The following is a 19156-nucleotide window of genomic DNA, read 5'->3' as shown; positions in this document are numbered from 1 at the left end:
ATACGAACCGGATGCTAATTCAATGGAGTGTTTCTAGATGGCGCTTTATAATTGAAGATTTCATTTTCAATTACACTGGGTGAATCACTAATTATTCCATAGATGGCCAGTTCTGAAATTGCAAAATACTTGTAATATTTCAGTTTCGAAAAGTATACAATATTTTTTTTTACGACTAGGAGAATAATGAAGCATCATGAACTCAATCACTCTTAAAAAATCTTGTTCTAAAGGAATAGCAAGCTAACATTTTGGCGAAATGTTCGAGCTTTGAATTTTTGGATTCGACTCTCTTGAACAGAATGCGTTAGAGATTTGAAATTTTCAGGGTAGATTCAGATTCGGAAAATATATCTCAGTCAATTTATGCAAAATTCTTTAGCTGGTTATGTAGTTCTATTAACATAAAATTTTGTTTTCTGGATGATTGAAAAAAATACTCATTCGATCAAACTGAAATTTGAAAATAATTTGCATAATTGTGAGTTTAATTCTAATTTCCAAATTTTTGAAGTTCGTATCATTGAAAAATAAAATTTTGGTGGGGTGTCAATCATGGCAAAAGATAGCTTGAGCATTAATTTTTTTTTTGAATTTGTAAATTTCGATGAAAAAAATTGATTTCATCCGAAATATTTGAATGCAGATTTCTTTTTTTTCTTTTTTTTTCGATTTGACGTATATATACAGAGAGTTTCCTTACTGCAGTAAGAAACTACAAAGGGATTCGTTTTGAAAAAAAAATCTACTTATAGGTCGAGGTGCTTTTGAAATACAGGGCGAAGAAACGATATTCATAAAATATCATAAATATGCTTACACGAATTTGGTTTTATTTTGTACAGTTATTTGAATTAATGAATCAAAAAATTAATATTATTTGTACAGTTATTTGAATCAATTAAAATATGAATTCAACTTTACTTTATGTTCTCCATAGTAGTTCTTGAAATGAATCAAAGTGAATTTTATTTTCTTCCTCGAAAACGAAGCTTTAGGTATGAAGAAAAAAATTGAAAAATACAAAAAAAGACAGATGAGTACTTTTTTCTCAATATTGTTGAAAAGAAACTGAACCTAATAATTTCAAAATAGTTAAGGCTAAATTAGCGCCTTAATACTTCAAATAACTGTGTACCGAGTAAAAACAAAGATATAATATAAGAATATTTTTGAGATCTTGTAAAAACTAACTTTTTTTTAACGATCTAACAGCTTGTATGACGACAGGTATACCTATATCGAAATGGAAAACATTTTTCCAAGAACGCCTTCATTTTTTTTATTTATCTACCCTATCGTTTCCTCAGTAACATTATTCTAAAAAATTGATAAATTATGATGAATTGAGATTAAAGTTATACCTAATCTGTTCTCATGGATTTGAATCTATTATTTTTTCATTAAAATCAGAACATTCCAAAAAACCACCTGTATAGCAGAGGCGTACACTTTTTTCTTTCCATCGATTCCAAAGGATCATTATTTCCAATAATAAACGAAAATCGATATTTTTGAGCAACTCTATAGACCACTTTTCCAACGGAACCTTGGGAATCGTTTTTGGTAGAGTTTCAAAATAATACAACTTTGCCATTCAACTTCAGTGAGCGGTCAGAATAAGACTGCTGTGTCCTCGCATGTACAAAGTACCTGGTTCGGCACTGGATTTTTATTTCGCAAATATTACATTATTGGATAATAACTTGTATTTCAACCAGTTTTGAGTACAGCTGACCACATGAACTAAATTTGATACAGGTGTTTCTTATTTACCAAAACAATCATGAATTCGGATAGTCCTGCTATATATGTGAGAAATGCTGACAAAAGCTATGTACAGGATACCAAAGTGTTAGATGATTTCTCCATAACAGTGCCCACAGGATCTATGTGAGTAAAAGATTTTTTTTGGTTCGTGGGGTAACTCAACTTCTAGAAAAACTGCTACGGATTTTGAACAGATATGAGTCAAATATTCAAAAACTCTGAGACTATTCCAAAGCTTGAAAATAATAACCAAATACGAGTATCTAGCATTTCCCTTATGTATGTAAAAAAAACTTTCATTGCGTTAAGAAAAATACGTGAAAATTGGGATGAATATAGGTTGTTAGAGCCCTGATCCTCTTTGCTCAAAACCAAAATCGAATTCTGAAAAACTAAATTTTAATACAATTATTTCTGAGGAATCAGTACATAAAATTGGGGCATATCGCTAAAATGATGTTGAATAAAATATATTTTTATCACAAAGTCCTTACTCTAATAGTTTATACGTTAAGAATATTGCGCAATTTGTAGTTTTTTTAAAATACAATAAATAATAAAATACATAATAAAATATGTATGTACCTACTACACTTATTTTAAAAACAGTTCCATATTAAAATATGGAAAATTATTTTCAAGGTATTATAACTGAGGAACACAAATATTGCAGGAAATTTGAGTATAGTGTTAAATTTTTTCACTTAAGATTTTGTTCCGAGAAAAAAATTAAATTTATATCAATAATCTTTTAATTCTCGATTTTCGGAACTAACTTTTCAAAGAAGCGCTAGTTGATGATTTGAAGAAAAAATATTTTCTATTGGTTATGAAAATATACAATGTTGAATACAAATTTATAATTGTAGAAATTACTTTCGTATACAGGATCTATAAAACATAAATTTTTGCCCACATGTCAATTTAACGACCATGAAAAATACCTAATTTATTGTGAATAACAATAGGTTAAAAAAAAAGTGTGATTTTTCTCAGTCTTTCTATAAAAACGACTTCAGATCGAAGGAAAAGGTTAATGACAGTATTGTTTACAAGAGTATAGGCAATAATATTGAAATGTTTCAATGTTAAATAAGCATGTTTGTGTAGAAATATATGAAAAAAATGTTATCAAAAGAAACGATCTCCAGAATTATTTGGAATTTTTGGACGATCTCTTAAAATGTCCAGAATTCTCTAATTACGAGCCAAGAATGGTCTCGAACAATAATATTTCATTCTATAATGAAAAATTCGTGGTAAGATTCAAGAATGTTCGTCCATGCGTAAAAACTACAACTACAACGTCCTTGGACATCACATAATTGCTCTACAAGTTCTATGACAAACTTTGACAGTTGTGCTCATTCAGAACATTGTTTTTTTATGAACATACGAAAGTTGAAGTAATCAATGTTCATGTTCAATTAAAAGTAGGCGGACTGACAAAAATACCAGTTGATATGAAAACTATAATTTTGTCGATCCTTACACCGAAAACAAGCTCAAAATAATATGTTAATTTCGCATGTCATGTTATTCGACAAGGCTTGTTTTAATCGAAGAAGGACTCAACAACAATCATATTGAACATGCATGGGCAAAGCCAAATCATAAGCCATTAGACAAAAAAGATTTCAGCAACATTTTAAAGGTTTTTCGCGTATTAGTCAAACTTTGGTACCCAGTCATTTTTCCTCTGGCGCTCCTGCAATTACCAAACTTTATGCGGTGTACGAAGTTGTAAAGGGTGTTATAGAACTTTAAATTGCAATGAAACAACGATGGATTATTCGATTGACATGAATTTTATTAATCTGCAAGATAATCTTGTGGCATTACATTTTAAATATGATTTCTGGCATATGACCGCCACGGATGGCTCGGATGTTGTCCAATCTGGACGTCCAATTTTCGATGACTTTTTCCAACATTTGTGGCCGTATATCGACAATAACACGGCGAATGTTGTCTTCCAAATGGTCAAGGGTTTGTGGCTTATCCGCATAGACCAATGACTTCACATAGCCCCACAGAAAGTAGTCTAGCGGTGTTAAATCACAAGATCTTGGAGGCCAATTCACAGGTCCAAAACGTGAAATTAGGCGGTCACCAAACGTGTCTTTCAATAAATCGATTGTGGCACGAGCTGTGTGACATGTTGCGCCGTCTTGTTAGAACCACAGCTCCTGGACATCATGGTTGTTCAATTCAGGAATTAAAAAGTTAGTAATCATGGCTCTTTACCGATCACCATTGACTGTAACGTTCTGGCCATCATCGTTTTTGAAGAAGTACGGACCAATGATTCCACCAGCCCATAAAGCGCACCAAACAGTCAGTTTTTCTGGATGTAACGGTGTTTTGACATACACTTGAGGATTAGCTTCACTCCAAATGCGTCAGTTTTGTTTGTTGACGTAGCCATTCAAGCAGAAGTGCGCTTCATCGCTAAACAAAATAAAATGGACGTAGTGCGCGATACGTATTCCGCACAGAACCATTATTTTCGAAATGAAATTGCACTAGAGCGTTGTTCAAGCGTGAAACTATTCATGATCAATTTCCAAACCAAACTGAGAATAAATCACTTGACAGCTGTTAAATCGGTCGCCATCTTGAACAGTAATGCCAACTTATAGTTATATACCTCGAAAAAAAAACACCCGTTACAAGGTACATATAATCAACGAAAAATAAACCAAAATTTTTTCTTTGATTTTTCATTCGCAAATTCAAATTATTAACTTTCTTCCATGCAGATTATTATTTAAGGAAATTATGTGAAAATCCCATAAAAATCGGTGATTTGGAAGAAGAAATATTTCTAATTTCGTTTTTAACTAAGCAGCCACGTGGTGTGTTCCCTTTCAATGTCAATTTTTGGTGTGAGATTTTCACCAATGATTTGATACCAGTAAGTAGATGTTATTAATGATCATTTTAATCCGGATTCCTGTGAAAATTTTTGGCAGCACCTTTTTGACTTTATTGATGATTGCTAGAGATCAACATCGTTGAAAATATGTAATATCAATACGATGATGCATCACTGCATAGGGGGAGAGACAAGTAACTGCTTGGTCAAACGAAAATTTCGCGAATAAATAGATAGGTCATGGCCACCTCGTTCACCGGATCTCAATCCGTAAGATTTTTATTTATAAGGACATATAAAGCAGCTTGTTTATCATGTTGAAATCAAATCTCATCAAGAAACAAATGAGAAATGTCCCAAATCTGATCCGCTAAGTAAATGAATCTCCAATTCGTTGATCTCAGGTTCGCGTCCAAGCCGAAAAGTCATTTTAAGAAAAAAACTCTCATAAACATGGGTCCGCAAACGCTTTGTTCTCAAGATACAGAGATTTTTTATCATAGCACCTTTACTTCACAAGATATTCCACTCCACTTATAGTTGGCAAATATATTCCAATATAAAGTTTTCTTCAGGTGATATGCTAATTTCGAATGCAAAAATACAGGTGATATTCTTTCCAGTAACCTTTCAGAACTTTTTTTGCTGGACCACTGGTAGTTTACAAAGATGTAAATAGAAACTTTTAGTCCAGTATTACACATTTTGGATTCTTGTAGTTTTGTGGTATCTGCTACCGATTTGAGAAAAAAATTTCAAACAATTCTCCAGTCATCCTTAGGAAAATGCAAATTACATATTATACAGATCAAGTTAGTTAGCTGTGGTGAATAAATTAATTATAAGTTTTAGTACTTATTTACCCAATCTGTTGCAAAAATTAATAAAGATTCGATAAACTGGTATAATCATCAGAAAAAAGTAGGACTATAAGGAACACCCATATCTCGAAAAATAGCATTGCGGAATCGTTTTTAAAGGTTTTTTTTTGGATTACCCATTTTTTTTACCACCTCCAATTCAGGAACACCTTGTAAATCTGACTCCAATAAGAAAATATCTTTCAGTGTTTCCTAATTTGTTATTATTGGGTCGTATGTAATTATCATTAAAGGAATTTTTGTAAGGTTCAATAATCGGAAAAATAAATCATGTAGTAATGTATAACAAACTTTTGGACAGATATTACTGGATCACATAAAGTTACCAAGGTACGTTTAGGACATTATCCAAAAAATCAGATATATTACGCCAATTGAAAAGTCCCCGGTCTGATGCACAGATGGCGGTGCTAGTATTAAATCCATATGATTTTTAGTTAGTACCAACCTTCAAACGAAACGTGTCAAAATTTTACAGCAGTCCGACCATTAGTTTGTGAAATATTGCGTTGTGAGTGTAGCTACTTTTGTTACTTGAAAAAAGATGCAGAAAAAAGAATTTCGTGTGCTGATAAAATATTGCTTTTTGAAGGAAAAAAATACAGTTGAAGCAAAATCTTGGCTTGATGAAGAGTTTCTGGGGTCTGCACCAGGAAAATCAACCATCATAGCATGCTAAGTTTAAACATGGTGAAATGAGCACCGAAGACGGCGAATGCAGTGAACGCCCAAAAGAAGCTGTCACCGACGAAAAAATCAAAAAAGTTCACAAAATAATTTTGAATGACCGTGAAGTGAAGTTGATCGAGATAGCAGACATTGTGAACATATTATCTGAACGTGTACAACATATCATTCACGAATATTTATACATGAGAAAGCTGTGTGCAAAATGGGTGCCGCGCGAACTCACAATCAATCAAAAGTAACAACTTGTTAATGATTCTGAGCAGTGTTTGAAGCTGTTTAAGAGCAATAAACCTGAATTTTTGCGTCGATATGTAACAATGGATGAAACATGGCTCCATCATTTGACTCCGGAGTCCAATCGACAGTCAGCTGAGTGGACTGAACACGATGAACCGAATCCCAAGTGAGAAAAAAACAACAGTCAGCTGGCAAGGTTATGGCATCAGTATTCTGGAAGGCGCAAGGTATAATATTCATGGATTACCTCCAAAAGGGCCAGACCATCGAAAGCGATTATTATATAGCGTTATTGGATCGTTTAAAGGATGAAAAGGTTAAAAAACGGCCCCGTTTGAAGAAAAAATGGTGCTGTTTATTGAAGACAATGGGCTGTGTCGCAAATCAATGAAAGTAATGGCAAAATTGCATGAATTGGGCTTCGAATTGTTTCTGCCTCCACCGTATTCGACAGATCTGGCACCGAGCGACTTTTTCCTGTTCTCAGACCTCAAAAGAATGCTCGCTGGAAATAAATTTAGCGCCAATGAAGAAGTAATCGTCGAAACTGAGGCCTATTTTGAAGCGAAAGACAAATCGTAATACAAAAATGGTATCGAAAAGTTGGAAAATCGCTGTATCGCCCTGAAAGGCAACAATGTTGAATAATAATATCGAATTTTGCCAAGAAAATGTGTTTTACTATGGTAGACCGGGGACTTTTCAATTGGCCTGTTAAAGCCAAGTGTGTGTGACAATAGTTTTTTTTTAAGAAATAAAATGAAGTGTTCAATTCGAATGCATTGATCTCTCGGAAAAACCACAATATGACAATAATTTCATTAAATCTCAAATTAGCCTTCAATGAATATAGGGTGCGGCAATAAAAGTTTTAAATATGCATCAAATATGTTTTGTTCGATATACGTATCCAATCACCGTTTGTGAATTAATTGACCTATAGAGTGTAGGTAAGCACTTATTATATTTTTCATAATTAACTAATTATGTGTATTTTATTCAAATTCCCCCTTCTGACTGGTTTAGAACAAAAATTACGCAGGGCGAATGATTTCCATATTTGATTACTATAATAAATTAGGAGAGGATTCCAGTGGTCTTTGAATTGTGTTGACTTGATATTCTCACATATTCAGTTCTGATATTCCACTTAAAAATATCATTCTTCATATTTGAATAATGGAATTAATTGATGTAGCTACATGTTCCACAGAAAAGCATTTACTTGTTAAGGTTATTTTATATGTTGTTATGGTGGTTATATTATCGGTAAAACAATAAGACTTGCGAAATATATCGAATAATTGTTATACTTTGAACGGTGATTGGGACATTTCTATTGAATAAATGACCAGTTAATAGTCTATTAAGTTGTAGAATGACAAATGAAAAGAAATGATTTCGTTAAAAACAAGAATAAAAACTTCAGAATGAATAAATTTTAGTTTATCATTTTCAATGATAGAACTTTGGAATCGTCTAAGCAAAAAAACCAATCCTAATTTTCGTAGTTTACGTTTTGGAAACGAACAAAATCTCAACGATGTTTTTAGTTCATTTTCTGTTGAACCCTCTGGCCGATTTTAGAAATTATTTTTCTCTAATTCTGTGGTTATTCCGTTCATTCTTCCACATCTTGTAGAACAAAATCGTGCGAGAATATATCAGAAACGCACAGTTTTCATGGTTATATTTTATTATTCTATGTTGGTACTCCGAACTTTCCGCCACGGCTTTATCTGTCAATTCATCAATTTTCCTTAAAGAAATCAGTTCTGCCAACCAACATTTTTCAATGCAAAAATCACTAAAATATATTTATGGGAATATTTCATTAATTTTAATGAAAATGCAATGAATTAGAGAAAATAATGTATAATACTCGTACAGAAGGCTCATTCTACCACTCGTTCATTCCAAAACTCGCCACTTCGTGGCTCGTTTTTGAATTTTGAACTCGTGGAAGAATATCAATGCCTTCTGCACTTGTATTATAAATAACTATTTCGAATTGTAACTTGATTCTCTTCAGAGCATCCCCCTTTTTTCAGTAATTGATATCTTAATTTAAAGAAAAATTACAGCACTTTGAGTGGTTTCAGTACAGAGGAAAAAATTGTTTATTAAATTGAGTATTAAAGACTGGCAATAACCAACTTGCTTTCATTGATACATTGAACTTTTTCATCAATATAATGAAATTTCATAATTTAACGTATATCTACCTCAATTCATCGTTATTATAAATCCTTGTACCTATGCGATGATTCTGAACTTGATGTTGACCGTTGGTTGTTTCGATAAAATATTCATTGGATAGGAGAACTTTGCTCATTAGATTTATGAAAAAGTAGGTATATCGACTACTTTCGACAATTTCAACAGTAATTTATACTTTATTGATACAAAATGCAGTTCATCGAATATAATTCAACATAGTAATAATAAACATTTCATTGGTTTGATGGCAGTTGTTTCTTGATTCAATGATGAAGAAATATGATTAAAGACATATTATCATATTTATGTTTCTGTTGAACGGTTGAAAAATGTTATCTGAATTTTAAGGTTTACTTGGAAACTTGCAATGAAATTGAAGTCAAGGAATAATATTCTTCAAAAATGAGCTGGTTCTTCATGGGGTGCTGATGACTCTTCGAATGGCAGTTTTGGCTTGGTTTTTTCTGCTGCCGAATACTGTTGTTCTGTTTGGTTAAATAGTACTCATGTTCAAAAAATTGATGCACAGCTTAACGTTTGTGTGAGAATTATCAGTGAAACTATTAGATCTACACCTCCTCATATTCATAGGCAGGTTCTAGTCAAAAAATCTTGGGATAAATCTACCCGAACTTATTTCCAATTGTATCTTACCTCCCAGATACTAAAACTGCCAGATTAAAGTCACGCAAACCTTTATGGATTAATACTTTCCTTCAATCTAAAGAAAGTGACAAGAAAAGTTGGTGTTCTGAATGAAGTTCTTGTAAGGCCTTCAGAGAAAGTTTTAAGTTTCAATCTTCCTAGGAAGATGTGTTGTAGAAGAAACTCTTGACCACTTTGTGAATACTTGAACCATATGAAGTGCTCTAATTTCCCTCCTTTAGTTTGTGGCACTTATCCACTAACACCCTGTATAACATTGTTTTCTAACATCCCCTTCACTTTATTTCAGATATGGCCTGCTGGGAGCTAGTGGTTGTGGAAAAACTACCCTCTTAAGTTGCATCGTAGGGAGAAACCACCTAGATTCTGGTGAGATTTGCATTTTGGGTGGCCAGCCTGGAACAATTGGTAGTGGTATACCAGGACCAGGGGTAGGATACATGCCACAGGTTAGTTTATTCACAAGAAGATGATAATTACTAAATATATCTATGGCGGTTGTTCCCTTAACAAATCTATTCTGTCCGTCCAGCCTAAAACACAGTAACTCTCGGAATGACCTAAAAAATTTAAATTTTCACTGTAGGTACGGATCTAAAACAACTATGGGTTCCGTAGATGAGGCCTTTCGATATTTTGTTTTCTTATAATTTTACTCTACGAATTCGAAGGAGATAAAATTTTGCATTCAGATGTAGAATGACAGTTTGAAGCTCCATGCAAAATTTTATGTCAGGCACGTTACCTTTACCTATACCAGACAGAATTCAAGAAGAATGTCGTTGAGATTTACGATTTAGATATACCTAAAACAAGAATTTCAAGCTTCGTGTATAATTCGATCTGATCATATCAATAAAACCCAAAAAAAAATCAGGTAGTAGATTGGGAAAGAAGTAAGCAATATTTTGGTGACAATAGAGCAGATCAGGTGGAGATTTTGCATCTATAGTATAGATGTAACATATCGGACTAGTTTTTTATGTAGAATAATCACAAATGTAGACAACAGAAACCTGAAATTGTACTAATTTTTTTTTTACAGGAGACTGCCTTGTTTTCTGAGTTCACAGCCAAAGAGACAATTTACTTTTTTGGTAGATTGATGGAACTACCAGATTCAGTTATTAAAAAAAGGTTCAAAGAAATTGAGAAGCTGCTCGAGCTACCTCCAAGCAATAGGTTTGTATAAAACAAAAGTAATAAATTAAAAGTTAGGAAGATACAAAACCATTTAACATAAAAACAATTATAATAATAAGGAAAGGCAAAACAAAAAATGAAAAAATACCTTACTGAATAAATAGTGCTGCTACTATATTTTTAAAATCACTTTCTTCTGTTCAGTAGGTTTTTCTCGAAGGTTGAGGTTAAGACTATCTAAATTTAGTAGTCGATTGGTTAATTTTCAGAACTTCAATTAGTTTTATTTTTTGCTCTACCTCTATCAATTGAAGCAATTATTTCATGAGGATTTAGAACTAGCTTTTCTCTAAGTCTGTGCTTATTCCGTTCATTCTTCCACATCTAGTAGAACCAAATCGTGCGAGAATATATCAGAAACGCACAGTTTTCATGGTTATATTTTATTATTATATGTTGGTACTCCGAACTTTCCGCCACGGCTTCATCTGTCAATTCATCGTTCAAATTTGAAATTTGCCTTAAAGAAATCAGTTCTGCCAACCAACATTTTTTAATGCCAAAATCACTAAATGATATTTATGGAAATATTTCATTAATTTCAATAAAAATACAGTGAATTAGAGAAAATAATGTATAATACTCGTACAGAAGGCTCATTCTACCACTCGTTCATTCAAAAACTCGCCACTTCGTGGCTCGTTTCTGAATTTTGAACTCGTGGAAGAATATCAATGCCTTCTGCACTTGATTTATAAATAACTATACCAGAAACAAAAGAATGCTTCTTAGGTTATAGAAAATGTATCTTAGCAACTACTGAAATTTTTTTTATAGATTAGTAAAAGATTGTAGTGGTGGTCAACAGAGAAGAATATCTTTTGCTGCTGTTCTAATACATAAACCAAAGTTGCTGATTTTAGATGAACCCACAGCAGGTGTTGACCCACTGTTAAGAGATAGGTGGTAAAACATGAATTTGGATTCGGATCTTTTAATTATATTCAATGAATTTTTAGGATATGGACTTATTTGAAAGATCTCACAATAAAAGAGCAGACAACCGTTGTTATTACCACACATTACATCGAAGAAAGTAGAAGATCAGATTATGTTAGTAGAGAGGGTATTAGCCTATATTTTGCAGTTTTTACAACAATATTATTAAAATTGACTTACTTTCCAAATATTTTCCAGATTGGTTTGATGAGAGGTGGAAGGCTGTTAGCAGAAGCACCTCCAGATACTTTGCTTAGGATGTTCAGGACCGAAACTCTGGAAGATGTGTTCTTAGATCTATGTTTGAAACAGGACAAAATGTCGAACTCCAGCAGTTCAACTGTCAGCTTGAATAATTTCAGTAACACCAACCCTGGTATCATAGACTCCCAAGAGATATTCCCTCTGGTATGTAGCAAAAGAATGTATATGAAAAAACTCATCTAAGTCTTCCAACAGATGGCGACTCCAAAACCCAATATAGATGAGAAAGGTTTACAGAAACATAGTGCACTGGGAATGAACAGAAGTAGATTCAAAGCACTATTAGACAAAAATTGGAAGGAGCTCTATCGGAATGTCAGGTTGGAAAGATGACAATAAAAAATCTATGGTTTCTTTCATCAATATATGAATTTATTTTTCAGTGGTTGGATTTTCCTTCTCTTCGTCCTTCCTATTGTGTGCAGTATGACCTTCATTTTTGTGATAGGATCGGATATGCAGAATTTACATTTTGCTATTGTGAATGAAGATTCATCATGCCAAAACGTTTCTTTAGAAAATTCTATAATGCCAGTTAAATATGGAAGATGTCATATGGAAAATATGGGTTGTATGTTCTCGAAATTCATAGAAAAGGAGCCTCTTTTCGACATCGTAGGTATTTGTTCAGGTTACTGAAATTCGAGTACATATTCGGGTACAAGTATTCATATGAGAAATATTGACACAAATTTTTAATACTATCACTACTCATGAATATTTGCATGATAGAGTACTCCGTAGAGTATTAAACATATATAAAGGAAGTATACGCAATTATTACATGTGACCAACATGGTTAGATTACGTTGTCGGATTGTGATTTCATTTCAAATCCACAATTTTACTATACCGTTATGAATGTATATCATATTGAATGGAATATATTTATTTGAGTGATTCCCGATTAAATATTAAAATTTGAATATTTGGAATTTGATATTTTTCCTAATTGTCGAATTTTTAATAAGCACTAAGCAGAATATACATTATTTTCTGTATCTACCTGCTGAAATCCAAGGTTTGGCAACTTTTGCTCTCCTAGTGTCATCAATGGTTTCACGTCGTTTGGCGCGCTTGAAGTTTGTTTTCTGAATTTATGATATATTCAGGTATTTATTTCAATATATTTTGAGTTAATATAAAACGTTGATTCCCTATGAGACATAAGAAGTGCGTTCTTTGTGGAGAAACTCGACAATGGACTAGTTTTCATTTTTTTGTTAAGGATCAATTCTAAAAATTCAAGTAAAATGAAACAAAAATGTGGAAGAATCATTGAAATATCTCTAGAAATGAAAAAGTTATGGGACTTTGAAGTTGCGCTTGGAAGAATAATTTCATAGTACGTGTAAGTGGCGTGACGTCACACACTAGACGACTGGTATTCGCAGAGTGCTTACGAATTCATTGGTGTACAATCACTTGTGCCGTTCGTATCGTGTTTTGTTCATTATACGATGGCTGAAATAACTTACTACATACATATAAATTACTTTTTTCTCTTTTTACTTTTTACTCCTCACATAAATATGTTTTGCCATTGATAGACTTCAACAACCAGTACTCAACTACAAACTGTTTATGAAACGTTTTTTAAATAAATCATCGTTATAAGTTGAACCATGATGAAGCAAACTCAAAAGTAGATACTTACTTGAAAAGTTTAACTCCTTTTATTTCAGCACTGACATAAGATGGATTTGAAGAAAAAAACTCCATCACTGCGAATATATCTATTTTAGGCAAATTGTCACTTTGTCCTTTCACGAAGCCTTCTTCCATTATGGTGACATAAAAACAAAACTCGAGTTAAAACTACACTGTACAACTACAAACGGCGCGAGAGCCTTGGCGCGGCTAAGTATTTAAACGTAATTTATGGTGTAGCGATCACAGGTCACAGGCAAGTGCCGTGACGTCACAGACCAAAGACGTTTCGTGCTAAAATACGTAAATTTAAATAATCTATTTCTCAGTCATTTATTGATGGATTTTCAAAATTTTTTCACTGATTTATCAGTTTTGCTCTATATTTTAATTCTATCGTGTCAAATATAGTATTATCAACATCACTAATTTAGTCCATTGAGTAAAATATCGTATCACTGATATGTCTTCGCGCTTCATGTCAAATTTGATAGTTCATGTTGGGGACAAAATTGGCTTACTAAAAGTGACATATGCTCCCTCTATCTATGTTTATTACTCTAAAGAGTACTCGAATACTGTAGGTACTCCTCGAGAAGAATAAAGAATAGTTTGATTGTTCTCAACGTAGAATTTCTGAGCGTTCGTCACTGGACAGATCGATCCAATGAGTACAGGATTAAGAAGAAGCGTTCTGGTGGACTCCTAATCTTCATAATCTTTTCAGGAAGAGGTAGATTCCCTTTCTGAAGCCTTGGAAGGGATCCGCACTGCCAAATATACAGGGGTAATCCATATACCAAATAATTATTCTTATGCCCTTGAAGAGAGAATTCATTCTGGTCAAAGAACAGCAGGAGAAGTGTTGAATCTTAGCACAATCAATATTTACATGGATATGTCTGGTAAATTTTCAGTTAGAACATTTTTTTTGTGAATTTCATTATTTACTCAAGTAATGAAGAAATATACTCTTGGACTTGTAACACCAAGAAAGCGTTGGAATTTCGCAGAAATGTTTATTACATTTCATTAAAATAATCTAGAATTTGAAGAATTCGACGTTTGACTTGTTACAATCGAAATGATTAGGTTAGTTTCTTGAAATATTACTCATGGTATCTGAGCTGTTATTAGGCAGTTAACTAGGCTGAAGGCTTTAGGAAAGTATTTGTTTTATGACTGCTGTGAAATATAGCCTTTATATTATCATTTATTTGTATTCAAAGCAAAAGACTCTGCATGTTGAGTGTAAATACCATGTAGTATCTGTTAAAAGCTGTGCAGAATCATTTTCCACAGTTTGGAATGATTCTGTACAGTGATTGAACAATCTCCAATATGCGCTTTAATTTCTACTGAAAATGTTTAGTGTGCAAGATGAGCGAAAACCACATTTCTTCCTTATCTTTTCTCTTCTCATTTTCTATTTTTTTTCCAGATTACGTAATTGCAATATCTGTACAGAACGAACTTCTAAAATTGTTCCGGTCCCACATGTCCAAACTTTTGCACCACTGCAACTATGCAGATTTCATCAACAAAATAATCTCCTTCAACATAGTCTACGGCAATAAAGAAGCAGAAGTCACCGAAACTATGATACCAGGTTTCTTCATCAGGTAGATCTCTTGGGCAACATAAGTTGCCATCTTGAAGGCGTCACGACAGGATTGTTCAACACAGTTAGGGAATTCCAGGCCTTCTAGACTTGGTGTGGTTGGTTTTTCACGTGTCAACTTCAGAGGTTGCTAGATCGTAGATTGTGGCATCACATTTGAAATATTATTTCTGGCATATGACCGCCACGGCTGGCTCAGATGTAGTCCAATCTGGACGTCCAATTTTCGATAACTTTTTCCAACATTTGTGGCCGTATATCGGCAATAACACGGCGAATGTTGTCTTCCAAATGGTCAAGGGTTTGTGGCTTATCCGCATAGACCAATGACTTTACATAGCCCCACAGAAAGTAGTCTAGCGGTGTTAAATCACAGGATCTTGGAGGCCAATTCACAGGTCCAAAACGTGAAATTAGGCGGTCACCAAACGTGTCTTTCAATAAATCGATTGTGGCACGAGCTTTGTGACATGTTGCGTCGTCTTGTTGGAACCACAGCTCCTGGACATCATGGTTGTTCAATTCAGGAATGAAAAAGTTAGAAATCATAGCTCTATACCGATCACCATTGACTGTAACGTTCTGGCCATCATCGTTTTTGAAGAAGTACGGACCAATGATTCCACCAGCACATAAAGCTACTAAACAGTCAGTTTTTCTGGATGTAACGGTGTTTCGACATACACTTGAGGATTAGCTTCACTCCAAATGCGGCAGTTTTGTTTGTTGATGTAGCCATTCAACCAGAAGGGCGCTTCATCGCTAATGGACGTAGTGCGCGATACGTATTCCGCACAGAACCATTATTTTCGAAATAAAATTGCACTATTTGCAAGCGTTGTTCAGGCGTGAGTCTATTCATGATGAATTGCCAAACCAAACTGAGAATAAATCACTTGACAGCTGTTGAATTGGTAGCCATCTTGAACAGTAATGCCAACTTAAAGCTATATACCTCGAAAAAAAAACACCCTGTATAATATGTTCTGTAGTTTCTGTGGTGCGAGTGATCAGAGCTTGCCTGACTCAGAAACATACACTTGTAATAGCTGAAATTTTAAGGAGATTGTTAAATTTATGAGTATTATCTATGATCTTTTGGGAATTGTGTGGGTATGGTATAAAAATAATTGACTAAATATCCTGCAGTTCTGAAAGGCTGAAAACCAACTAGACCAAGGCCAGAAGCTCAAAATTTCCTTTCTCTCTTATACACAATTCAAATTCTATTATACACATTCAAAAATCTGTCTTCCCTTTCAGCATGGTATCCTACATGTCAACCATGCTAACATGTGAAATCCTCATCTCAGAGAGGCTGAGTGGAGTCTGGGACAGATCAGCTGTAGCCGGGGTAACAGTTCTTGAGGTACTGTCCACTCATTTTATCCTACAGTTTGCTGTCATGGTGGTTCAGATGATAGAGGTTTTGGTGGTCATTTTTGTGATCTATGGGGCGGAAATACAAGGAAGCATCTGGTTGTTGAGCCTCTTTGGATTGTTGCAAGGGGTTTACGGTATAGTTTACGGTGAGCAATAAGAATATATGTCACAATTTTTGGGAACTACATACATATAGTATGTAGTCTTCAAGCACTCAAACGCTTCTGAATTCACGTCTCGGAGAAAGTAGTATTTGTTGTTTGTATTGAATTTTTTTATAGGTTTTCTAGTCTCCATAATAGCCAAAGACAAGTATTTCAACGCTAATATATGTATTGCTGGAGGATTTTATCCAGTCATCTTGATTTCTGGTGAGTTGTTTCTTATCTACATATACAGAGTACATCAAAATTGTTCCCATATTTCCAAAAATCATGATGGGAGAACTGGCGTTCTCATCATCGGTCAATGACAGCGCAAGATTTTATAATTTGGTTGTCCTAATCATTCATATCATTTACCTTATACATGCTGTCCCATTTTAAAAGATCTACTGGAAAAACGCCTGGGGAAGTGCCTGGTTAAAAAAAAATTCAAATGGAATTTTCTATGGTTTCAGGACATTGAATGTAGACATTCACCTGACCTGAGTTTCAATTTTAAGGTTTTTCGAGGTCTAGTATAATAATAATAATATACTTTTTCTCAGCAGAATCTCATATTACTCCCTTCCATAAGTGGAGTTCCACAAGGTACCGTTCAAGTCCCCACATTTTTTACCGAACAACATTCACATCGACTTTCAGCATGTAGGATAATAATTAAAGTGAAATTTAACTTTTTCAGGTACGTTATGGCCAATCGAATCACAACCAAAGGTACTACAGTGGATATCGCAGTTTACTCCATTTACAATCCCAACTCAATCCTTCAGGCACGTACTCACGAGGGGTTGGGACTTGACCTACTTTGAGGTGGTTAAGGGATACGGAGTTGAAGTCATTTGGATAGCTATTTTGGCGATATTGTCGATTTATTTTTTGAAGAAGTCTCAATAAAAGTTGTTTTTAGTAATTTGTGGTTTAATTTTGTTTATAAAACTTGCATCTATTTTATGAGTTTTCAGAAATGATCTATACAAGGTGTTTAATAAATAATAATTAAGGTTTATAAGACTTGAATCTACATTACGAGTTTCAGAAATGATTTATACAAGGTGCTTAATAAATAACTGTACTTGATTTCAGTGTGAATGCAGGACAGTCTGAAACAGTGTTGAAACATGTCTTAAGTTTATTCGTTTAGATTAGGGGATACAATTGCATCTCATCAATAACTTTCATCGTCTAGGATAACGATAAATATTAAGGTGTAGTTGATAATCAGTTACCCAGACTTGGACTGAGCTAATTATATTGTCGATGTTGCATCAAATTATTCAAAAACAAATTTACACTTAAAAGACACCTACGTTTACTCAATGAAACAAACAATACACTTCTTATGTACTATTATTCGTGGAACACTTTGATGTATATACTGTATGTACTCCATGTTGGAAGATACAAAAAAATATATATTTTCCCTCAAATGTATATATGATAAATTTCACGATGACAGGAATGAAATTATAGAAAAAACAGCGGTAATTGCACTGCAGAGCGAAAATTGCATGACAAAACCATCCTGTAGCCAATGACACCCCAAAAAATACTGAAAAATGTCAGATGAACTCTAAAATATCAAAAAATGTAGAGTTTTGGTGAATTCTCTCCACAAATGATCGAGGAAAATATAGTTAAAAATATCAAATCCAACAGACAGTAAATATGGAGAAAGTTCATCAATTTTTGTAAGGCCAAAGGATATTTCCTGGGCGAAGATACGTTTATCAGCGTTCTGGCGATAACAGCTTGTCGCGTCCAAGTAAAAAACAACTTCTGAATGCACGCGAAATTCTCAGAATGAAACCGAGCATTCTGAAAGCTCTACATCTAGAAACAACATCATCTATGTGGTGTCGAATGATAATTTCTCCAATTCTGTGGTTATTCCGTTCATTGTTCCACATCTTGTAGAACAAAATCGTGTGAGAATATATTAGAAACGCACAGTTTTCATGGTTATATTTTATTATTCTATGTTGGTACTCCGAACTTTCCGCCACGGCTTTATCTGTCAATTCATCAATTTGCCTCAAAGAAATCAGTTCTGCCAACCAACATTTTTCAATGCAAAAATCACTAAATTATATTTATGGAAATATTTCATTAATTTCGATGAAAATGCAATGAATTAGAGAAAATAATGTATAATACTCGTACAGAAGGCACATTCTACCACTCGTTCATTCCAAAACTCGTGGAAGAATATCAATGCCTTCTGCACTTGTATTATAAATAACTATTCGAATCCAGATATATTCCCAAGACCTTGGCTTTCACTCTCATACTATCATACTATCCGGAGAAAGATAATTTCTTACGATTTTGATGTTTTTAGTAAATTTTATATGTTTGCACTTGTTAACATTTAAGGACAAATAGTGCAGGGAACAAAATAAATAAAATATGTCGAAATCATCCTGAAACTTTCTAATTTCAATGTCATCCGCGTGAAGTTCGAAGTTTATGTGAAGAAAACTGAAGAAAACACTTGCAAATATCATTAATATATAAAATGAAAAGGAGTGGCCCTAAATGAGGTCCCTGAGGCACTCCCGATTCATCCCTTTAAACGGACGATAATGCCTAA

At 33.7% G+C, this 19156-nt stretch overlaps 1 protein-coding gene across 1 annotated transcript; it reads left to right on the top strand.

Annotated features, from left to right (window-relative positions):
- Window positions 1-1583: 1583 nt before the first annotated feature.
- Window positions 1584-17472, top strand: LOC123681271 (ABC transporter G family member 20-like). Its single transcript, XM_045619577.1, has 13 exons — window positions 1584-1893; window positions 9632-9791; window positions 10388-10524; window positions 11323-11448; window positions 11505-11598; window positions 11683-11892; window positions 11944-12068; window positions 12132-12363; window positions 14126-14303; window positions 14840-15020; window positions 16283-16548; window positions 16684-16773; window positions 17249-17472. Exons 1-13 carry the CDS (start codon window positions 1787-1789, stop codon window positions 17458-17460), a joined length of 2118 nt encoding a protein of 705 aa, XP_045475533.1. The 5' UTR covers window positions 1584-1786; the 3' UTR covers window positions 17461-17472.
- The last annotated feature ends 1684 nt before the right edge of the window (window positions 17473-19156 follow it).

This window comes from Harmonia axyridis, chromosome 5, assembly GCF_914767665.1.
Source record: "Harmonia axyridis chromosome 5, icHarAxyr1.1, whole genome shotgun sequence".
Lineage (NCBI taxonomy): Eukaryota > Metazoa > Arthropoda > Insecta > Coleoptera > Coccinellidae > Harmonia > Harmonia axyridis.
Note: the sequence above shows the minus strand (reverse complement) of the source record. Positions and strands in the feature narration are given on the sequence as shown.